Source organism: Dipodomys ordii, unplaced genomic scaffold, assembly GCF_000151885.1.
Source record: "Dipodomys ordii isolate 6190 unplaced genomic scaffold, Dord_2.0 Scaffold84, whole genome shotgun sequence".
Lineage (NCBI taxonomy): Eukaryota > Metazoa > Chordata > Mammalia > Rodentia > Heteromyidae > Dipodomys > Dipodomys ordii.
The window spans coordinates 4,991,273-5,014,108 of NW_012267300.1; the positions used below are offsets into that span (position 1 = coordinate 4,991,273).

The following is a 22,836-nucleotide window of genomic DNA, read 5'->3' on the forward strand; positions in this document are numbered from 1 at the left end:
TAAAGGCCAATTGTTTACATGGGACAGATGGGAGACAAAAATACCAGTTGGAATTTAAGATATCTCTGGGACATCCAGGTACTATTCAAAGGCTTCCTTTTCTTTTGAGACAGGGTCTTGCTATGTATCCCAGGCTGTTCTGGAACTCACAATCATCCTGCCTCATCCTCTTGAATAGCTGGGATTACAGGTATGCACTACCATGCTTGACTTTCCAACAGGTTTTTTAATATCTTTAATGTATGCATATATAAAGATATTTATTATCATTAAAGCTTGTTGAGACATCCATGCCGGAGATATAAATTTGGGTGTCATTCACATACAAGTAGTAATTAAAACTATGAGTGTAGATGAAATCATCAAGAGAAAGTGTAGGGTCAGAGGACATGTTAGACCAAAGACAGAGCTCTCCAACGCCTCCAACTTTGACTCAAGGTGAACATGACTTCCATGTACATTCCAGATGGTGTATAAAGTTCCTGTATAGAGTGTTTAGTGAGAGGAGTGAGCCAGAGGACCTAGAGATCACCAACATTTCAGAAAGGGGAATAGATTTAAAAAGAGGGGTAATGGTGCAGGAGCAGCCAGACCAGTGGTGTGAAGTAGAAAAAGGTTGGTTATGTGACATCAAAGATCTAAAGATCAGGGAAGATAAAGATGGGAAATGGGCATCAGATATGACTGCTGCAGGGCAAGTGTGACCAGAATGAGGTCAAAGTACTGAGGATGTGGGTTTTCAGTTTGTTAGGTTCAAAAAGAGAAAAACAAAAGAAGATGAAGGAAAGGGTAGACAAAGAAGCAACTCAACAGCAGCATAGGCTTACTAGGGGGAAATCTACTAGGGGAAACCTTCAGCCAAGGCTAGAGACTCACTCTTTGCTTACAATCGCTATATTTATAGAGGGTCTGAAAGAATGCTAGAATTGTCTAGTGGAGGTGGTTTGAAAGTAAGTAATGGTGGGACAAAAGATGGGAAATAAGGCCACCGGTGGGCATTTTGGTCTGGGAAAGAGGGCGAGGCTGGAGTGTTAATGAATCAAGGCACTGCTCTGGGGCCTCAAGATAGGGATATCTGGCCGTCTGGATCTAACACGGCTGCTGGAGAAACTAAGACTGCAGTGTGAGTTGCTCTTTCCAAGCGTGAACCTTGGCCTTTTCTAACCAGAAGCTCCTCCAGGCCCAGCTTACTCCGCCTTGGGGGGGGGCCCTCTCCGGACCTGCAGAGGGCGCTGCACCTGAGCGAGCCAGGGCGTGGCGCCTCTCTGGCCTGCGGCCGACTCGCTGGTGTGCGCCGCGGCTCCGCGTCCCCCGCGCCTCCTCCCAGTGCAGGTGGGTCCTCCCGGTGGGGGCGGGGGTGCCTGGGAGCCGTCCGACGGGCGAGCGGGCGGGTAATGGCAGGCAGGCTCCTGGGCGTGGAGTCGTCCCTCTCACCCGGGCACCTGGGCTCGGGCTGCAGCCCAGGTGCATCGGGCTAGAGGAAGGCTTGCACCGGTGGAGGTCCCAGTCCTAAGGAGCGCCTCCTCCTGGAGGCACAATGCCAGTCCTAGGACCCCTTTACGCCCTAAGGGTCTCCGCCGGGAACGCGCGCGCTACTTCCGGGGAACCCCTGGGGGAGGGGCCAGCGGGCCGGGGCCCCGTGATTGACAGCTTCTCTCCCCAGACTCCCACGGGCTACCACGGGACCCCTCCTCTAACCCCGAACGCTGACCCGACACCATGGTGAGAACCCTGGGTGCAGCCCCTCCCTTCACTTCTGCGTGCCCACACCCTCGCCCCGCCCGGCGGTGCCTCCACTCCTCCTGAGGAACCTGGAACGCTCCAGCGGGGGATTCTGTGGGTCTGCCCTTTTGCAAGGCAACCTGCGTTCTTTCAACCTGCCCATCCTTGTAGCACGGGCGCCTGAAGGTGAAGACATCACAAGAGCAGGCAGAGGCCAAAAGGCTAGAGAGGGAGCAGAAGCTGAAGCTCTACCAGTCAGCCACCCAAGCTGTCTTCCAGAAGGTGGGGCCCTCAGAAGTAGCCCCTTACCTCCTCCACCTGGCCCCCTTCGAATAGCACCGAGCCCAGGAGCTGGGCCCTAGAGTCAAACTGGCTAGATCCAAATTCGCGTTCTGTCATTTACTAGCTGAGTAACTTTGTGCATGTTGTTGAATTTGAGCCCCAGTTTGCGTGTCTGTGAAATGGGGCTAGTAGTTGTACATACTATGTAAGAGTATAAATGAGAGAATACTCGTGTGTAAAGCACTTTGCATAGTGTTTGTTATGTTTTGGCCTGCACAGACTATTGAGTGGTTCTGAGTTATTTAGGCCTGTGAGAATGCTACGTCTAACCCTGCCACCTCTCTTCTCAGCGCCAGGCTGGTGAACTAGATGAGTCAGTGCTGGAACTGACAAGCCAGATTCTGGGAGCCAACCCTGATTTTGCCACTCTCTGGAACTGTCGTCGAGAGGTGTTTCAACGGCTGGAGACCCAGAAGTGTGTAGGAGTTCAGGGTTCCAGGAAATCTGCCTTGATTCTTCCCTTGCCCTGCCTGGGTCCATGGGTGGAGGAAGACTGGAGTAGTCAGGGATCTAGGGATAAGGTCATAGGGTGCTGGGTGCAGAAAGTGAAGGGTGAGCTGAGGTTGGATGTTAGAAGGCCCTGATCCACCTTTTCCTCTGGGTATAGGTCCCCGGAGGAGTTGGCTGCTCTGGTGAAGACCGAACTCAGCTTCCTAGAGAGCTGCTTGCGTGTGAACCCTAAATCCTATGGTACCTGGCACCACCGCTGTTGGCTGCTAAGCCGCCTGCCTGAGCCCAACTGGGCCCGGGAACTGGAGCTATGTGCTTGCTTCCTTGAGGTGGATGAGCGGAACTGTACGTGTCAAAGATCCTGTCCTCTTGCGTTGTATATCGTGAGACTAGGGCCTCAGAAAGCCTAGAGCTGGGAGGGAAATCCAGGATTGAGATGCTGGTGCTGAAAGGGATGACCAACAGGCTGGGGACAGAGCTCAAGTTGATAGAAGGCTCCTGCCTAGCAAGCTCAAGGTGCTGAGTTCAAACTATAATACTACAAAAATTAAGAGATGACCTCTGTCATGTATATTCTGGATGCTGATGTATTTCTAGGGGTCTCTGAGGGAACTTGAGGATACCATTGAAGATACATTTAGGATACCATGCTATCTCCTATGTCCCCCTCCCCCAGTTCACTGCTGGGACTATCGGCGGTTTGTGGCTGCACAGGCAGCTGTGGCCCCTGCAGAAGAGCTCGCCTTCACTGACAGTCTCATTACTCGAAACTTCTCCAACTATTCCTCCTGGCATTATCGCTCCTGCCTCTTGCCCCAGCTGCACCCCCAGCCAGACTCTGGCCCCCAAGGGCGCCTCCCTGAAGATGTGCTGCTCAAAGGTAAGCAGGGCCAAGGGACGAGGTGGAGATTCTTCAGCACCACCTTTACAATTCTAATGTCTACCTGACCCTGTTCCTGATCCAGTCATTTGGTTGGGGTTTTTTTGTTTTGTTTTGTTTTTTTCTTTTGCCAGTCCTGGGGCTTGAACTCAGGGCCTGGGCCCTGTCTCTGAGCTTCTTTTGCTCCAGGCTGACACTCTACCACTTGTGCCATAGCACTACTTCTGGCTTTTTCTGTTGTTGTTTTTTGGTTGGTCGTGGGGCTTGAACTCTGAGCCTGGGCGCTGTCCCTTATCTTCAGCTCAAGGCTAGTGTTCTACCACTTGAGCTACAGCACCACTTCTGGTTTTCTGGTGGTTTATTGGAGATAAGAGTTTCACGGACTTTCCTGCCTGGGCTGGCTTTGAATCGAGATCCTCAGATCTCAGCCTCCTGAGTAGCTAGGATCACAGGCATGAGTCACAGCGCCTGGCTTCTGTTTTTTTTTTGTTTTTTGTTTTTTTGAGGAATCAAACCCAGGGTTTCATGCATCCTAGGCAAGCACTCTACCACTAAGCCACATTCCCAACCCTCATTTTTTTTTTTTGAGCATCTACTTCCTGCCTGGCTTTGGGATACATAGACTCAGTCCCTTGGTGCAAGGAACTCAAGTGTAGGATAGGGTGGGGCTAAAATACATGCTTCCCCTATGTGAGGCCAGAACATAAGCTTGAGGTATTCCAAGCAGAAAGTGGTTTGTTGGAGTGGCCGAAAGCCCTCCAGCATGCCAACCAGTTCCTTGCCTTCCTGGTCCTCTACAGAGCTGGAGTTGGTGCAGAATGCCTTCTTCACTGACCCCAATGATCAGAGTGCGTGGTTCTATCACCGTTGGCTCCTGGGTCGAGGTGAGCAGGGAGGAAGAAGCTGTGTGTTTGGGTTTGGAAAAAATGGAAGATTGAAGGAGACCTGAGTCCATGTCTCTCCTCAGCTGACCCTCAGGATGCTCTGCGCTGCGTCCACGTGAGCCGGGATGAGGCCTGTCTGACTGTCTGCTTCTCTCGGCCTGTCCTAGTGAGTCTACTGGCTTTCACTAGAGAACAAGGTGGGATGGTGGGTCTGGTGCTGTTGGAGCTTATGGGTCTTTCATTGTTTCCTATGCTAGGTGGGCTCCAGAGCGGAGACCTTGCTACTTATGGTTGATAAGTCACCTCTTACTGTGGAGTGGAGGACACCAGATGGCAGGAATCGGCACAGCCCTGTCTGGGTATCCTAGAGTTGGTGGGACAGAACTGAGGGCTTGGGACAGAAAAGGGTGGGACATTCAGAAAAATGACGAAGCCAGAACATTTCCTTGACCCAGCGCTCCCAGCTCTGTGACCTGCCTACCACTTCCCTCAATGACCAGTTGCCGCAGCATACGTTTCATGTCATTTGGACAGCAGGCGATTCCCAGAAGGAGTGTGTACTTTTCAAAGGTAATATGCCCTGTGGCTCTACCCTTGCAGAATACCCTGACCCCTCTCCTCCCCTCATGGATATCCCTTGCCATTTCCTTCAGGCCGCCAGGAGTGCTGGTGCCGGGACTCAGCCACTGATGAGCAGCTGTTCAGGTGATGAAGGAAAGCATGCAGATGAGGAGGGGCGCTAGACTGAGCGTCAGATGGCAATGGCAAAAGGCTTGGGCCGGGGGAAGATGGCTTCACATTGAATGCTGAAGGCTGTCGGCATCATCTCTTCCCTACTCTGCCCTCTCTCAGATGTGAGCTGTCAGTGGAGAAGTCCACAGTGCTTCAGTCTGAGCTTGAATCTTGTAAGGAGCTACAGGAGCTGGAGCCTGAGAACAAATGTAAGGCCCATTTCCAAGGAATAGATCCTGTCTAAGGAGCCCCTTTCAGAGTCAACCTTTGGTAAGAGAAGGAAGGATCTGAGGATGGGAACAGAGGTAGGAGCCAGGCAAGTCCTTTGCTTCCTCCCTTCAGGGTGTCTGCTCACCATCATCTTGCTGATGCGGGCACTGGACCCCCTTGTTTATGAGAAGGAGACACTGCAGTACTTCCAGACCCTCAAGGCAAGCTGAGTCTGGGGGAACAGGCTGGGGGGATGCCCTGGATGTGGGCAGGAGGATGGCAGCTGACATACACACCTGTGTATCCCATCCCCAACAGGCTGTGGATCCAATGCGGGCAGCCTACCTAGATGACCTGCGCAGCAAATTCTTGCTGGAGAACAGTGTGCTCAAAATGGAGTATGCTGAGGTACGCGTGCTACACCTGGCTCACAAGGTATGGATTGCTGTGTGTGTGTGTGTACCTTCCCCAAGGCTGATCCTGATTAAGTCTATCATCCTTCCCTCCTATTCCTCTTCCAGGCCTGTTTTCTGTTACTGGTCCACTGTCCTTCCAAGTCCCCTAACTTCATGTCTTGAGTCAGCAGGGTTTGTGTAGTCCCTTCTACCAGGGTGGACTGATCACGTTTGTTCTGCCTTCTGTTTGTCCCTCACCACCCCTGCCATGTATGCCTCTCACTCTAGAGCAGACCCCAAAACATGAAGCCCAAGTGGTTCCTAGAGATTGCACTCTGTGTGTGTGTATGTGCACACACCAGTACTGGAGCTTGAACTCAGGGCCTGGCCACTGTCCCTGAGCTTTTTCACCCGAGGCTGGCAGCACTCTACCACTTGGCCCACAGCTTCACTTCTGGCTTTTGACTGGTTAATTGGAGATAAGAGTCCCATGAGCTTTCCTATCCAGGCTGACTCTTTAGTAGATAGGGTTACAGGTGTGAGCCACTGGAGATTTGTGATACACTTTCCAGGTTCTGCATTTTCTGTTTCTCATCCTCCAAAATGAGTATTCCTGACAACCACTTTACCATATCACTGTAACCCACCTCTGCTCCAAGCAGGATTCTTCCTGGCTTATCAAGCCCGCTCTTGCCAGTGACTTGGTTCACCCTAGTACCCAACATGGTCTCCCATCCTTTCCACATTCCAGGCTGCCTCTTCCCAACTACTTCCAGGAGCTATATTCGCCCCCTCCCCATTCCCCTTCTCCCCCTGTCTAAATGTAACATGTGCTGCTGTAGTCTGTAAGATAAACTTTTCACCTACTGCCAGCCTCTTCTCAGCTGGCATCTCCCCAGGGGATGTAGAACACAGAGGTCAAGTGGCTAAGGACCCTGTGTCAGATCTTGCTGGGTATTTCATCCCTGTTCTACCTGTAGGATCTGACAGTGCTCTGCCATCTGGAACAGCTTCTCTTAGTCACCCATCTTGACCTATCACACAATCGTCTCCGTACCCTGCCTCCTGCCCTGGCTGCTCTGCGATGCCTTGAGGTAAAAATATTCCTCCCTCATTGTCATGGGCAGTACATTTTCTTTCCTCCACCTCAGAAGTCTGCCGACCTTACAGAGATGGTCAAGACTTCTAGGGGCTGGGAAGGTGGCTCAGTGGTAGAGTGCTTGCTTTGCATACATGAGGCCCTGGGTTCAATTCCTCAGCACCCATACGCAGAAAAAGCTGGAAGTAGAGCTATGGCTCAAGTGGTAGAGTGCTAGCCTTGAGCTGAAGAGCTGAGAGACAGCACCCAGGCCCAGAGTTCAGACTCCACAGCAAAAAAAAAAAAAAAAAAAAGACTTCTAATTTCCAAAAGTAACCTCTTAGCTTTCCCCCCCATCACTCAGTCTGGACTCAGGAACCCTTTCATGCAGTGTAAGCTGACCACGCTGGGCTCCTCTGTTGCTGTGTCAACCCCAGGCTGACAGCTGCCTGTTTGGCCTTGGCTGCTTTGATCCCTAGGTGCTGCAGGCCAGTGATAATGCCATAGAATCTCTGGATGGCGTTGCTAACCTGCCCAGGCTACAGGAGCTGTTACTGTGCAACAACCGTATCCTTTCTTCTATCTGTCTTACAAACCATGTTGGGGTGAGGTACATGCCCAGAAGGACAGCCTGCAAACACAGACAGGGCGCCACCCAAGTCAGGGTTGGTTGGAGACAGGGGCTCTGGCAGAGAGAACTGAAGGGCGATGATAGCCTGTGACTCTCTAGCACTGTCATTAACTTGAACTGAGGAGTGTGCACAATGTGACTTCCTCAACCCAGAGGTCACCAAATGGACAACCCACTGATATTCCTGGGAACTATCCAGTATTATGAGAATCAGTAAGTTTCATATTTGAAGAAAAAAAATCTTGAACTCTGGTTCCTGAATTAGAAATTAGAGCAACATTTGTGTGTGTGTGTGTGTGTGTGCGTGTGTGCGTGTGTGTGTGTTTATGCCAGTACTGGGGCTTGAACTTAGAGCCTGAGTACTGTCCTTTAGCTTTTTCATTCAAAGCTGGTGTTCTTGAGACACACCTCCACATCCAGAATTTTGCCAGTTATTTGGAGATAAACATGAATGTCATGGACTCTTTCTGCCTGGGCTGCCTTCAAACCATGATCCACAGATCTCAGCCTCCTAAGTAGCTAGGATTACAGGTGTGAGCCACTGGTGCCCAACTTAGAACAACCTTGGACTTCTGTTTTCCCTCAGCAGCCCTCAACCTTTGCTACATAGTGAATGCCACTTTGCCACAGTCTTCACCACTCTTTCTGGTACCATACCAGTTTGCTTCATATGCTTCTGCCACTGTAGGCAGGTGTTACTTTCTTTAGGAAGCACAGGACGTGTCCATCAAGCAGGCTTCCAGGCAGTGGTTCCAGGCATTCAAGTTGCCTGGAGCAGATGGATCAAGAGAACCTACTAAACTTTCCTTGACTCTTCTTTCCCAAGGCCTCCAGCAGCCTGAAGCACTCCAGCCTCTTGCTTCTTGTCCCAAGCTGGGTCTCCTCAATCTACAGGGAAACCCACTGTGCCAAGAAGGTGACATCTTGGAGCATATGGCTGAACTGCTGCCTTCTGTTAGCAGCATCCTCACCTAAGAAGTCCTGACTCCACTCTTGCCCTTTAACTTATTGGGACTGAATAAAAAATGGAGACACTCCCTCAGGCTGCCAAGCTGTTGTCCTATATTCAACTATATTCCCCATTACTACTAGCAGATATTTTGGGAAAAAGAAAGGAAAGAGACTTGGGTGTTTCTGCTTCCATTTAATGCATTTCACCCCAATATTCCCTATGATGGAGAGCCAAAGCCTCAGTGTTAGGGATACAATTCAGTGCTCTGGCTCATTTTTGAGTGTGCCTTCTGATTTGGGGCTGGGTTCAGGTTCCAGATTGGGTTAAGGATTGAGATCAAGTCCTGGTTTAAGCTGAGCTAAAAAGGAGTTGTCTCTCCAGCTAGAAGAGAATATAAGTTTTTCCCCATCATTCCTTACCTTTAAAGATGCCTTCTCTGCCCTGGCTTTTATCACAAGTAAGAAAGAGTGGAGCCGGACACAGTGTCTCATGCTTGTAATCCTAACTACTCAGGAGGCTGAGATCTGAGGATCCAGGTTCAAAGCCAGCCTGGGCAGGAAAGTCCATAAGACTCTTATCTCCAATTAAACATCAGAAAACTGGAAGTGGTGCTGTGACTCAAGTGGTAGAGCAATAGCCATGAGCTGAAAAGCTCAAGGACATCAAGACCAGGCCCAGAGTTCAAGCCCCACAACTGACCAAAAAAAAAAAAAAAAGGATCAGGGCACCCTTGCCCCTCCCTTCTACAATAATGTTAGTCCTTGTGAACAGCATTCTATTTGTATTATTTATTGGTTTATTTTGTGTGCCAGTACTGAGACTTGACCCAAGGGCATGGGCTTTTTTACTAAAGGCTGGCATTCTACCACTTGAGCCACAGCTCCACCTCTGGTTTTTTGGTAATTGGAGATAAGTGTCCTGTGGACTTTCCTGAACAAGCTGGCTTGAAGCCTTGATTCTTACATCTCAGTCTCCTGAGTAGCTAGGATTACAGTTGTGAGCCACCAGCTCCCAGCTAACATTCTAAAGTTGAAAAACTCTTGGAACCCATTTGATCCTCATACAGTCTCAGGAATGAGCTGATTGGGCCTATTTCTACAGAAATCAGAGAACCCTGAGACTTAACTGCTCTTAGATGGCAAAGCCAAAGTCCTCTACAACTTGGTTCGATATTCTAGTCTCATTTTCTTGCTTCACAATAGTTGTACCTAGTATCGGAGGGATTGAGGGATTGAGCTACATGCCTGCTCCCATCATGCCCCCTGCCCCCATACCTTGTCTTTACTTTGAAAGCCCTGAGGCACCAGGCCTCCAGGAGGAAGAAATGGGGAACGGCTCAGGGCTCAGGGTGCTGAGTCAAACCTTGCTGGGTGGGTAAAAAAAAAAAAAAGATTGAAACAAGAGGGAGACTATAACAAAGACATTTTCCTGGTTCTCTGGGCTCTGCCTGGGCTCATGTGCTTACCCATCCACCACTTGAGGCCCTGCCCCTTCCCGTATCCCAAGTGATGCACAAACATGTAGGCCTACGATGAAGTCCTTTGGCTGACCTGAGTCATACCTGCCTAAGATTTCGTTTTCACTGGTGTGTGTACTGACCCTCTGCCAGTTTCTGGGACTAGCAGCTGGACAAGAAAAACTCAGCGTGGGTGTGGAGGACTCCCTGCCACTTCCTAAACCCTCCTTCTCCCCACTCCCTGAGGTACCTCCCTACCTGATACATCTCCAAACAACCTCTCAAGTCTGCTTCCCAAGTCTATTTGTGTGTGTGTGTGTGTGTGTGTGTGTGTGTGTGCGCACCAGTCCTGTTTTCGTTATCTTCTGTTTGGTGTCCCATAGGCAGAGCTGAGCCCCAGTGAGTTGGAGAGAGCCCCTGGCTGGGGCCCCAGAGCAGAGAGAGCCTGCCTGAAGATGCCTGGCTCCTCTCTGTCTTGAGAGTGTCTTGGGGACATCCAATGTTTCTCCCAAGGATGGAGTTAGAAAACACATTAAGTAGCTGCCTGAAGCTGGTTGGGCTGGATAGACTTTCAGGAAGAAGTCCAGGTTGGAAAAGAGGAGTTGAGCATTCTCAACTCTTAACTGGCCAACATTCCTCTTCGGTGACAGAAGGAGATTTGCTATAGCCTGGTATTCCACCCAAGACCTACGCCTCCCCTAAGTCCTCAGGCTGTGAGAAGACAAGATTGCTGCTACTCTTAATCCCAAGCTTGGAAGACACAGGGACCTGAGGGGCAGCCCACTCATACCGGGGGCTGTGGAACAGTTGGAGGAAACAGTCAGGTGTGTGTGTGTTGGGGGGGGGGGTTGTCAGAAGATCTGGTAGAGCCGGCAGGTCATGGGCTGGCTGGTAGAGCCTGTCTGAGAGCCTAGCTACTGATGTCATCACTCTGCAGCCCAGGATGCTGGGACCTCCCTGGGCAGGATGAATTCCAGGCTCAGACACATGGGCCAGTTTCTCAGAGTTGGGCCAGTTTCACAGAGCAAGCCTGGCCTGGGCAGCAGAGGCCTATTATAGCAAAAATGAGCTTACTCTGCTTAAAACAAAATGCCTGCCATGTAACTGCACGGGAGGAGCTCTCTGCCCCTTTTGCTCTTCACACACAGGAACAATCAGCCTGGTGTGTTGTCCATCACACTGGGGGTCCTCTAGAGTTTTCCAATTTTTTTCACCCCAGCTTCAACTATGACAGCTCTGGACCCCGCCCCCTTGTGAGCATCATTTCCTTTCCTAGAAAGGGAAAAGGGGGTGGGACCAGTCCATTTCTCACCCCTATCTCTGGAGACATCCCCCAGAGGCTGGCCTCTTCCTCCACAGGGGGAGGATGGAGCAACAGCTTCCCCTTCTTTCCAGTAGCTCGCCCCGCCCTCCCTCCCCTCATAAACCACTTACCAGGCCCGCCCCATACCTTCCAGTCGTGCGGTGGCGTCCAGCCTGTCTGTCCTGTCCCATCCGTCCTGACCTGTGCCTCCTGAGCCCCGGGACTCAGCGCTGCCATCACCACTGCTGCCAGGTGAGGGCTGACACAGTCAGTGTGGTGCTGAGCCTCATCTAGGCAGTTGGCAAAATCTTGAGGACCAGGCAGCCTGAGGTCAAGCCCAGAAAGGAAGAGTACTGGTCAGTGGGAACCTGTCTGCTGTGCCTAGATGTCTCTCCTGGCATTTGCTGAGTGACCCAGCCCTCCTGGCAGCCACACTCGGGATTTGCCTCAACATGATAAATTCCTCGGACCCCATCTCCAACACCTCCCTCTTGGTGGAGGAGCCTTGAATGGAAAGATCGCTGCTAAGAAACAGGTTCTAGAGGTGGCCAGTGTCCTGGACTGAGGCACTGGCAGGTGGAGGGTGTATGCCAAAGGGACAATACAGTTCATTTTCTCAGAAGGGACCTGCTTGCAGTGGATTTCTCCACTAGATCTGATTCTTGGATGTGATTTGGTGGGTGTCTCAGTAGTTGAGGGAAGGCTTTTCTCTGCACTGGGGGACACTTTCTTTGGGTAAATCTGAATGAAGCTTGTGGGGGGAGGGTCTCTGATGGGTCTAGGGGAATCTAGGTCATCTGCCTGGGATGATCTCTCTGGAAGGAAGGTTCTGGATGGATTGGCTGGGCGTCTTGGGTACAGGAGATCTGAGTGGGTCATTAGAGGTACCTCTGATTATTCCTCCTAGGTGCGATGGAGGGTCCTCGCTCAGATGTGGGCCGCTGGGGTGGGAACCCTTGGCAACCCTCTACCACACCAGAGCCACAGCCAGAGCCAGAGTCAGACAGACGCAATCGAAGAGGAAGAGGGAGAGAAAGGAGGTCCTTCTGGGCAAGGTGCTGTGGTTGCTGTTCATGCCGAAACAGAGATGATGATGATGACTGGGGCCCTGAACCCTCCAGAAATCGAGCCTCTGGCTCTAGAGACCGAAGACCTCCTTCCCGGGGCACAGGTGTAAATGCAGCTGGTGATGGCACCATTCGAGGTGAGGGCAACTGTCCATCTTCACTGAGAGCTGAGAGGCCTTAATGGGAACCTGAGGCTTGTCCAGGCATTTCTAAGGGACCAAGAAGCTAATGAGGGAGGGGACTCCTTGTGGGGACTTTACTGACACAGAGATGTAACCTTGCAGAGGGCATGCTAGTGGTGACTGGTGTGGACTTGCTGAGTTCTCGCTCAGACCAGAACCGACGAGAGCATCACACAGATGAGTTTGAGTATGATGAGCTGATAGTGCGCCGTGGGCAGCCCTTCCATGCGATCCTCTTCCTGAACCGGGAGTATGAGTCCTCTGATCGCATTGCCCTGGAGCTGCTCATCGGTGAGTGGGGCTGGAGATTGGCATTAGTGTCAGAGGGATCTTTAGGCTTCTCCCTGAAACTCTCTTCTGCCAGATGAATGTCCTCCACTGTGTGTGTGTGTGTGTGTGTGTGTGTGTGTGTGCATGTGTATGTGTGTATATGGGTAGTAGGGCTTGAACTCAGGACCTAGGCCCTGTCCCTTAGCTTTTTCACTGAAGGCTAGGCCTCTACCACTTGAGACATACCTCCACTTCCATCTTTTTGTTGGTTAATGGAAAATGAGTCTCATGGACTTTCCTGCCTGGGCTGGCTTCAAATTAAAATCCTTAGATCTCAGTCCTCTGAGTAGCTATGAGTACAAGTGTGAGATACCAGTGCCTGGCTACATTTTGTTGGTGGTGGTCATGGGGCTTGAACTCTGGGCCTGGGCGCTGTCCCTCAGCTCTTCAGCTCAAGGCTTGTGCTCTACCACTTTGAGCCACAGTGGCACTTCCAGTTTTCTGGTGGTTAATTCAAGATAAGAGTGTCACAGACTTTCTTGCCAGGGCTGGCTTTGAACCATGATCCTCAGATCTCAGCCTCCTGAGTAGCTAGGATTACAGGCATGAGGCACTGGCACCTGGCTTGGCTACATTTTTTTTTAAAGCTTTTGCAAGTGCTCTCCCTCAGAGTCACCCTCCCAGCCCAAGACAAATGTCCTACGAGTACATCTCTGGGAGACTCTCCCATGTTGAGTTTTCTTAAGCTTGCCACCTTCAAGCTTCCAGAGTAATCAGTCTCAGTACTTCCTCTTCAGGGCTGGCTTTGTCACCTTCAGTATCCCTATATTCTTCTTTCTGGAGCTGTACTTTCTCCAGAGTGTGGCTGATTCATTGATCCTCTCTGTGTGTCTCTCAATCTCTTGATCTCTAACTCTGACTTTTTCCCTCTGAATCTCTGTCCCATGGCCCAAGGCAGGTACCTCCTTCATTGCATTGCTTGATGACCGTTGACTGCCCAGGCTGGTGATTATATAGTGGCCCGGGGCAAGCGACTCCTTGTACCCTTTGATTAGAGCCCATCTTTGCCCACCCTAGCCTCTAATTTCCCAGGTACCCATCACTACCTCCAGCAGAGATGCCCTGGGCTCTGGAAGCTGTGGGCCCAACAGAGCAGAGCAGGCCTTTGGTATCTAGTTGGCCCTTTCTTAGCAGACAGAAAGGGTGGCTCTCTGGATGGTCAGGCAACACAAGATAGCAATGAACTGGGTCTCCCCTCCCTATCTGTGAGTTCATTGTCAGGGGAACAGGTTTGGGATGTTGGACTAGGGCTCTGCCCTGACATGCGGGCAAGCATGGGGCGGACACAGAGCTTCTCTAAGGGAGAATGTCACAGACTAAGGTGATGACCCAATGCGGGGACGGGTGGGGCTATAAGTCTAGGGCTCCATCCCTTCTCCCGTCTGAGGTTTTCACCATCTAATTGCTTGTTTCTCTACTCTAGGAAACAACCCTGAAGTGGGCAAGGGCACCCATGTGATCATCCCTGTGGGCAAGGGGGGCAGCGGTGGCTGGAAGGCCCAGGTGATCAAGGCCAGTGGGCACAGCCTGGAACTGAGGGTCCACACTTCCCCAAGTGCCATCATCGGCAAGTTTCAGTTCACTGTTCGCACACGTTCAGAGGCAGGGGAGTTCCAGTTACCCTTTGACCCCCAAAATGAGATCTACATCCTTTTCAACCCCTGGTGTCCAGGTAAGTCATCTGGGGTCAGGAGCAGAAAGAGGGCAAGAGGGCAAGGGCAAGTCAGGGCTTCTTTCCCTAGGATATGGTTAAGTGTGTGGTCAAAGGAGAAACTGCTCTCCCATTTTCCAGGGGAGGGACTTAGGCCTGGGGTTGGAAGGTAACCCAAGTCACCTCTCTTGACAAAGGGCCCTGGCTCTGGTCAACCATCTCCCACCACTACTGATGGGAATCTGCAATCCCCAAAATGTGAAAGTACACTCTCCCACCCCTTCTAGCCCCCCCCCCAGGTAACAGGCCTCTAAATTCCCCTAAAAAGGCCCTCCCTGGCTGAACTGGGACCTGCTCAGTGGGTTTGCACAACAGGCTCCAGAACCAGGCCTGCGTAAACTTGCAAAGCCTGTCCCGAAACTTTTTGTACCTTCTACCCTCTTCACCCAGGACCCTACTTAAGTCCCCCCACCTTTTCCCGCCCCCACCCTCCAGCATGCCATGCCACATATCTCCTGAGTCTCCTCAGGTCACCATGGCATCCCTCTTCAACTCTCCATTAAAGTTGATCTGGTCTTTTGAGTTCATTTTCTGCTCTTTCTTTATTCTAATACCCTCGTGACTCAGTTTCCCAAACAGATGATGCCGAGCATGACTGCGTTTTCTAATAACCTCTGTCGTGCTCCCCCCAGTCCTTGAGAGCAGTCCCCTCATTTTCTTCTGTGGACATACATTTTATATAAGCCTTAACTCAGGGAAGCAGTAATGTCTTTTTTGGGAACATAGATGATATTGTGTACGTGGACCATGAAGACTGGCGGCAGGAGTATGTGCTAAATGAATCTGGAAGAATTTACTATGGAACAGAAGCACAGATTGGTGAGCGCACCTGGAACTATGGTCAGGTAAGGCTAGATGGGGTCACTCAGGAGATAGCTCGGGGGGGATAGTAGGGGGTAATGATCAAGATGCTAGACAAGATCTGAGCTCTGCCGGAGTGGGCTGTGGTCACCTCTGCCCCCCTTTCTTCCAGTTTGACCATGGGGTACTAGATGCCTGCCTGTACATCCTGGACCGGCGGGGAATGCCATACGGAGGCCGTGGGGACCCCGTCAGTGTGTCCCGGGTCATCTCTGCCATGGTGAGTACTTCTGTGCCTTCCTCCTACCTCCCCTGTGCTCTGCCCCAAGTCCTGCCCTTTCAGATTCCTTCAATATCCCAGCTCTGTACCTGCAAAGGGTTATTGAGGTAAAGAGTCCCACTCCTCCTATTCTTTCCCCTGCTTACCTATACACCCGCCCTTCCTGGCTCCTGTCCAGTACCTGTGGAATGAGGACCAAGCCCCAAACTTGGCACACCCAGGATTCACATTCCAGTGTTAAACCCAGGGCGGGAGGGGAGGCAGGTGCTAGTGACTGGGGTAACAGTGGGTGTGGCTCCAGTCTGAGGTCTGGATCCTTAGGCATTGAAGATGAATGGTGTTAAAAGGTCGGGGGTTTTCCGCTTTCCCCTCAGCTCAGCCCCACCCCATCTTGTCTTGGGCAGGTGAACTCCCTGGACGACAATGGAGTCTTGATTGGGAATTGGTCTGGCGATTACTCTCAAGGCACCAACCCCTCAGCATGGGTGGGCAGCGTGGAGATTCTGCTTAGCTACCTACGCACCGGCTATTCCGTCCCCTATGGCCAGTGCTGGGTGTTTGCTGGTGTGACCACCACAGGTAGTGGAGGGACCTGGACAGGAATGGTGTGCATCTTACAGGGAGGAGGGAGGAAAGCCAGTCTCTGTCTTTACTCAGCCCAGCCCAGCTGTGGCTACAGTTTGGGGTGCCAACAAGGGTGGATGATAGACTGGCCTTAATTACCATTAATTCGTGTTAACAACAGAGGCCTAAGGGAGAGGAGGAAAAAGCACAGGCAGGACCTGAAGCAGGCAGGTGGCCTGGCTTTCCCTAACTCCAAGTGGTCTGTGGCTCAAAGATGTCCTAGGCCCTTTGGTGGTCCCTGCCCAGCTTGGCAACTTCAGTTGCTTTTTCCTACCTGCTGCCCCTCACCTGATACCTCATCTGCCTTCCACCTGTGTGTCCTGAACCTCAACTCTGGCTCCTCCACACACAGTGTTGCGATGCTTGGGTCTAGCCACCCGTACTGTCACCAACTTCAACTCCGCCCACGACACAGACACATCCCTCACGATGGACATCTACTTTGATGAGAACATGAAGCCACTTGAGCATCTGAACCATGATTCTGTTTGGTAAGGTTGGGGCTTGGGTTGGACTGCCCCTGCCTGATGCTTGGACACCAAAGGGAGGGCAGGGTTGGAGACAGGGGAGGCCCCACACAGGCGTCTCAGTCCCAGCCATCCCTCCATGCCCACCCAGGAACTTCCACGTGTGGAATGACTGTTGGATGAAGAGGCCAGATCTGCCCTCAGGCTTTGATGGGTGGCAGGTTGTGGATGCCACGCCTCAGGAGACTAGCAGTGGTAAGGCAGGCTTTACTCGGCTCATGGACCCTACCCAGGACCCCTTCCTAGTATGTCAGCCCCTGAGAGCCTGAGAGCTAACTCTTTGATGGGTTTATTAACTAAACCACTATGGGGCTCTTAGGTTAATTCACCTCTTTATATAACTATTTACCTTAATTTTATTTATAATGGTTACTATATATTCCAATGGTTCAAATGTCAGGATTCAAGAGTAGACAGTGAGGCTAGTGCTTATAGCTCACACTTGTAATCCTAGCTACTCAGGAGGCTGAGGTCTGGGATTGAGATTTAAAGCCAGCCTGGGCAGGAAAGTTCATGAAACTCTTATCTCCAATTAACTATGCAAAAGCCCAAAGTGTACCTGTGGCTCAAGTGGTAGAAAAAAAAACTCAGGGACAGAGCCCGGGCCCTGAGTTGAAGCCCCAGAGTTGGCACAAAAAAAGCTGGAAGTGGAGGTATGGCTCAAGTTGGAGAATACCAGTCTTGAATGGAAAAAGCAGTGCCTAAGTACTGGGTTCAAGCCATAGTACTGGTTGGGGAGAAAAAAGTAGTCAATCAATGAGAAGCTTCCCTTCCCTGAAAAATCCATTATTCCTACTTTTATATATATATATATATATATATATATATATATATATATATATCCTGTGCATACATGTGTGTGTACATACAAATACATATGTATAGATATATATTTTTTTTGTGCCAGTTCTGGGGCTTGAACTCTGGGCCTGGCTCTACCATTTGAGCCACAGAACCACTTCTTTTTCTGTGATTAATTGGAGATAAGCATCTCACAGACTTTCCTGCCCAGGCTAGCTTTGAATCTCGAGCCTCAGAGCTCTACTTTCTGAGTAGCTAGGATTACAGACAAGAGCCATTGGTGCCAGGACAAAAAAAAAAGAAAAAAATATATATATAAAGTCATAATTAGGATTAGGGATGTAACTCAACCAAAAAACCCTTGAGACAATGCGTTCAATCCCCAGCACTGCAAGAAAAAAATTCATAATTATAATACACTAATAGAATGAAAAAACAGTATAGAATTGAACGTAAAATGTATGAGTATGGGCTGGGAAGGTGGCTCAGTGGTAGAGCACTTGCTTTGCATACATGAGGTCCTGGGTTCATTCCTCAGCACATAAGCAAAAAGAAAAAAGCTGGAAGTGGCACTGTGGCTCAAGTGGTAGAGCACTAGCCTTGAGCTGAAGAGCTGAGGGACAGCGCCCAGGCCCAGAGTTCAGGCCCCACGACCGGACCCCAAGAAAAAAAATGTATGAGTTCCCTGTTTTCTCTTAGGAGATAGGTTTTTGTTTGTTTTGCTGGTACTAGGTTTGAAATCAGAGACTTTCACACAGGCCTCTACCGTTCAAGCCACTCCTTCAGCTTAACTTTTTTTTGCTGGTTAATTGCAAATGGAGTCTTGCAGTTTTTTGCCTGAAGTGAGATTCTCTAGATCTCAGCCTCCTGAGAGCTAGGATTATACGATTATAAACATAAAACAGGGAGACATGGATTGGAGAGAGGTTTCTGTTTTCTTTTTCATTTATTTATTTGTTTGTTTTTGGTGACAGTGCTGGGGGGCTTGAATTCAGGGCCTGGGCACTGTCCCTGAGCCTTTTTGCTCAAGGCTGGTACTCTACCACTTGAGCCATAGCTCCACTTCTGGCTTTTTTGGTGATTAATCGGAGATTGGACTTTCCTGCCTGGGCTACTGGCACCCAGCTTTGCAGATTTGTGATAAACACTAAAGGCTCCGCTTTTTCTATTTCTTATCCTCCAAAATGAGTATTCCTGGCAACTGCATTACCGCATCACTACAACCCACCTCTGCTCTGAGCAAGTAAGTCTCTTCCTGGCTCACCAAGCCCAAAAGGTTGTTCTTTTAACTGATTTTTTTTTTTTTTGTCAGTCATGGGGCCTGAATTCTGGGCCTGTGTGCTGTCCCTCAGCTCTTCAGCTCAAGGCTAGCACTCTACCACTTGAGCCACAGAACCCACTTCTGGCTTTTTCTGCTTATGTGGTGCTGAGGAATCGAACCCAGGGCCTCATGTATACCAGGCAAGCACTCTACCACTGAGCCACCCTCCCAGCCCCTGATTCTTCTTTTTTTATTAGCATATATTAATTGTAAAAATAAAAGGTTTCCCTTTGGTACAATTAAAACACACATGCATGCATACATACATACATATGAAGAATGACAGGAGAGTAAAAGGCTCTAGTCGGAAGATATGTATCAGAGGGAGGGGTAAAGGTGAATGGAGAGGATGAATGAGGTGAACATGATCAAAGCACTTTTATCCATATGTGAAATAGAATAATGACACCAGTTGCAATTATTTTAAGAATTGAGTAGGGAGAGATAAGAGAAAGTGAGGTTGCTGCAGCAATGGTAATGTCACAATGAAGCCCTCCTTGTATACAATTAATGTATGCTAGTAAAAACCTTACAATGGAAGTAAGGGGTTTCATTGTGCTATCTCATTCAGGCATATAATGTGCTTAGCTCACATGCAGCCCCTTAGTCACCTTTCTTCCACAACTCCCTGAAATCTGTATTTTTGAAGGTTCCCCTCATTTGGTGTCCACTACACACCCCGTGGGACACATTGGAGGAGGTAGACTGATGCTGTCTGGGGCTCAGAGCACTAAGTCAGCAGAAGAATCTAGTCCCTGGTTCTCTCCCCTGTTGACATACACTCTCACTTTCCCCAAGTTCCTCTCCTGTTAGTTCCATCATTTACTCTGAGTACATGTACTGGATAAAAGTCAGAGCCTAGGATGAAATCAACCTTAGAGAAGAAAGTAGCTCTTACAACTGAGTCCTACAATGTATGACAGAACCTGGCAGTCACTTATTTGTATACACACACACACACACACACACACCCAGCACACTGTGGTAGACCCTTCCCTGTCTATCACAAATAATGTCCCTGAGGGCTGGGAAAGTGGCTCAGTGGTAGAGCGTTTGCCTTGCATGCTTGAGGCCCTGGGTTCGATTCCCCAGCACCACATAAGCAAAAAGAAAAAAGCCGGAAGTGGCGCTGTGGCTCAGGTGGTGGAGCGCTAGCCTTGAGCTGAAGAGCTGAGGGACAGTGCCCAGGCCCAGAGTTCAGGCCCACTACCGGACCAAAAAAAAAACAAATAATGTCCCTGAGTTATGCAACCCAGTGATGCCCCTGATGCTAGACCTACCTGGCCCAGGCACTGACTGACCTGAGCTCTACCCCAGCACCGAGAAGTAGAGTAGGTTACAGGCAGCGGCTTTCAGTAGCCAGAACAGTGCTCAGATGAATAACCTTGGGCCAGTAAGTATCCTGTACCTTTGGGCTTTGGTGTTCTTACATGGGACATCATGCATCAGAGGGGCTAGTAACATGCCTGAAACATAGTACCACTCAGTAAGTCTGAGTTCCTTCCAGCTGTCTTCCTGATGTCTTCACTGGCGGAGCCTGTTTCCTCATTTGTAAAAGGAGGCCATGGTGTTAGGTGTTGTTAAAATACTTTTCTGTCCATGACACGTCACTTCCAGTTTGCCCTGTCCTTCAAACTCGGCCTCTTCCTGCTAGCCCACCTTCCCTAGGAAGCCCTCCTAAGTATAATTAGACAGTCTTTTCTGTCTCCCTAGTCCCCAACCCCAGTAAAGAGGACGGAATGACCAACATAGCTGAGGTGTAATTCTAGATCTTTCTGGAATTATGGTGGTGGTTGTCACTCTCTTAGGCAACGGGCAGAGCCACTGTAAGCTATAGAATGGTTTTTTATTTGTGTGTGTGATACCCCAGTACTGACGTTTGAACTCAGAATAGCCTCTCACTCTTGCTTAGCTTTTTCACTCAAAGCTGGCACTCTATTTCTGGCTTTTTTCTGGTTAATAAGAAATGAGTATCTCAGATTTGCCTGCCTGTGCTGGCTTTGAGCTTCAATTCTCAGATCTCAGCTTTCTGAGAAGTTAGGATTATAGGTGTGAATCACTGGCACCCAGCTTCTAGAATAATGAAGAAGAGGGGTGTGCCATATCCTAGGAGGGGGACATCCAGCTTCAGCCATCCCAGAGAATGTGCCAGGCTTGTCCTCCACCCCATCTTTGGGCAGGACAGTTTGGCCTGAGGAAAGCTGACTGGCTCTTTTTTGTTTGACTTCTCTTGATTGCAGTGGGTATCAGCTGGCCCTCAGTGTTTGGGTGAGGGCTGGTGGCCTTGTTCAGAAGCTGCCTGTAGCCAGTGGGTACCAGGCCTTGGTAGGTGGGGCTGGTACCCCAATGTGGCTTCTGCTGAAGATCTGAGGGTCCCTCTTTCAGCTTCGTTGGATCCCTCATCCCTATCCTGCTCCCTCCCTAGGCATCTTCTGCTGTGGGCCCTGCTCCGTGCAGTCTGTCAAGAATGGCTTGGTTTACATGAAGTATGACACGCCCTTCATTTTTGCCGAGGTGAGGGCTGAGCTCCCAGTGCTTTTGCTGCACTGTGTAGTAACCAGAACGCTGGGTACAGGGCTGGATCTACTGGTCTTCATTTCACCACTGACTAGCTGAGTGACCTTGGGAAAGTCACTCAATTTCGTCTCAGTTTCCTCAACTGTAAAAAGGGATAATGATGGCTGCCTTGCTTCCTGTACTTAGGATCAAAAGAGATAATGGGTATGAAACTGCTTCCTAAGTTGTAAAGCCAGCCATGAGCATGATGGATTACTGTTATTAGTGCGATGCACAGCCAGGGCCTCCCTGCTTCTTCCCTGCTTTCTGGCCTTGTATGGCTTGGCCTACAAAGTATTCCCGTTGTATCTTGCCTACTAGCTCTCAACCTCTGGTCCTAGCTCTCCTCAGGCTTACCTCACACAATTTTTTCCCCTGTGCTGGTACTGGGTATTGAACTCAGGGTCCAAGCACTGTCCCTTAGCTTTTTTTTTTTTACTCAAGGCTAGTGCTCTACCACTTGAGCCACAGCTCTACGTCTGGCTTTTTTTGTTTTCTGGTTAATTTGAAATAAGGATCTCACAGACTTTCCTGCTGCAGCTGGCTTTGGACCATGATCCTCAGATCTCAGCCTCCTGAGTAGCTAGGACTACAGGTGTGAACCCCTGGAGCCTGAATCCTCACATCATCTGATGGCACTCATCCTGCTTATTCCAACAGGTGAATAGTGACAAGGTATATTGGCAGCGACAGGATGATGGCAGCTTCAAGATTGTGTATGTGGAAGAAAAAGCAATTGGCACACTCATTGTTACAAAGGCCATCAGCTCCAACATGAGGGAGGACATCACGCACATCTATAAACATCCAGAAGGTACCGACCCCACCACTCCACGCAGCTCCAGGCCACTGGTGCCTGCTGAGCACTTGTTCACCCACCCCAGCTGTGGCTGGAAGCTCACCTTTGACCCTCAACCCCTAGGCTCAGCAGCAGAGCGGAAGGCAGTGGAGACAGCTGCTGCCCATGGCAGCAAACCCAATGTATATGAAACCCGGGACACTGCTGAAGATGTGTCAATGCAGGTGGAGGCACAGGACGCCGTGATGGGGCAGGACCTGACCGTCTCCATTGTGCTCACCAATCGTGGCAGCAGTCGCCGCACTGTGAAGCTGCACCTCTACCTCTCTGTCACCTTTTACACTGGTGTCACTGGCTCCATCTTCAAGGAGACCAAGAAGGAAGTGACACTGGCTCCAGGATCTTGTAAGTGTCCCTCCCCCAACCCTGCCCAAAGCTGGCTTAGTACTATGGGGCTGCAGAAATGAGGCCCTAGACCTCCTAGGTCTGTGGAGCTGAGGGGATCCACATCTGGGAAATCAGGCCTCTGTGACACCAGGACTCTTCTCCCCAGCGGACAGTGTGACCATGCCCGTGGCCTACAAGGAATACCGGCCCCATCTTGTGGATCAGGGGGCCATGCTGCTCAATGTCTCAGGCCACGTTAAGGAGAGTGGGCAAGTACTGGCCAAGCAGCACACCTTCCGTGTGCGTACCCCAGATCTTTCCCTCACGGTGAGTACTACATTCTGGGGCATAAGTGCTTGTCAGGGAGCCATGGCAAGGGGCTGAGGAAAGCCAGGAAAGGGCGGGGGGGGGGGGG

The 22,836-nt window shown here is 50.4% G+C and overlaps 2 protein-coding genes across 3 annotated transcripts in view; both read left to right on the forward strand.

Annotated features, from left to right (window-relative positions):
* Positions 1 to 1,219: 1,219 nt before the first annotated feature.
* Rabggta (Rab geranylgeranyltransferase, alpha subunit) lies at positions 1,220 to 8,375 on the forward strand. Of its 2 annotated transcripts, XM_013025336.1 has the most exons (17): positions 1,220 to 1,332; positions 1,664 to 1,722; positions 1,894 to 2,004; positions 2,355 to 2,479; positions 2,672 to 2,859; positions 3,191 to 3,394; positions 4,195 to 4,278; positions 4,362 to 4,444; positions 4,536 to 4,637; positions 4,743 to 4,848; positions 4,932 to 4,983; positions 5,131 to 5,219; positions 5,353 to 5,441; positions 5,539 to 5,655; positions 6,596 to 6,709; positions 7,173 to 7,260; positions 8,151 to 8,375. In XM_013025336.1, the coding sequence occupies exons 2-17, from the start codon at positions 1,720 to 1,722 to the stop codon at positions 8,297 to 8,299; spliced, it is 1,704 nt and encodes a 567-aa protein (XP_012880790.1). In that variant the 5' UTR covers positions 1,220 to 1,332; positions 1,664 to 1,719; the 3' UTR covers positions 8,300 to 8,375. The 2 variants fall into 2 exon arrangements, with proteins under 2 accessions (XP_012880790.1, XP_012880791.1); XM_013025337.1 differs by lacking the exons at positions 1,220 to 1,332; positions 1,894 to 2,004 and having other exon boundaries at positions 1,368 to 1,722; positions 8,151 to 8,361.
* Positions 8,376 to 11,223: 2,848 nt separating this feature from the next.
* Tgm1 (transglutaminase 1) overlaps positions 11,224 to 22,836 on the forward strand; it is a 17,049-nt gene continuing 5,436 nt past the window's right edge. The window contains exons 1-13 of the mRNA XM_013025386.1: positions 11,224 to 11,287; positions 11,943 to 12,239; positions 12,387 to 12,575; positions 14,038 to 14,286; positions 15,052 to 15,170; positions 15,299 to 15,406; positions 15,811 to 15,985; positions 16,383 to 16,521; positions 16,649 to 16,752; positions 21,105 to 21,193; positions 21,896 to 22,049; positions 22,158 to 22,439; positions 22,588 to 22,748. Coding sequence (XP_012880840.1) covers positions 11,948 to 12,239; positions 12,387 to 12,575; positions 14,038 to 14,286; positions 15,052 to 15,170; positions 15,299 to 15,406; positions 15,811 to 15,985; positions 16,383 to 16,521; positions 16,649 to 16,752; positions 21,105 to 21,193; positions 21,896 to 22,049; positions 22,158 to 22,439; positions 22,588 to 22,748 — 2,061 coding nt within the window. The 5' untranslated portion in view covers positions 11,224 to 11,287; positions 11,943 to 11,947. The remainder of the gene's footprint in view (positions 11,288 to 11,942; positions 12,240 to 12,386; positions 12,576 to 14,037; positions 14,287 to 15,051; positions 15,171 to 15,298; positions 15,407 to 15,810; positions 15,986 to 16,382; positions 16,522 to 16,648; positions 16,753 to 21,104; positions 21,194 to 21,895; positions 22,050 to 22,157; positions 22,440 to 22,587; positions 22,749 to 22,836) is intronic.

Excerpts from the sequence above, each read along its gene's own strand:
- Rabggta (XM_013025336.1), top strand. Across the intron at positions 2,860-3,190 it reads TGAGGTGGATGAGCGGAACT|TTCACTGCTGGGACTATCGG; the intron begins GTACGTGTCAAA and ends CCCCTCCCCCAG. Across the intron at positions 7,261-8,150 it reads GCTGTTACTGTGCAACAACC|GCCTCCAGCAGCCTGAAGCA; the intron begins GTATCCTTTCTT and ends TTCTTTCCCAAG.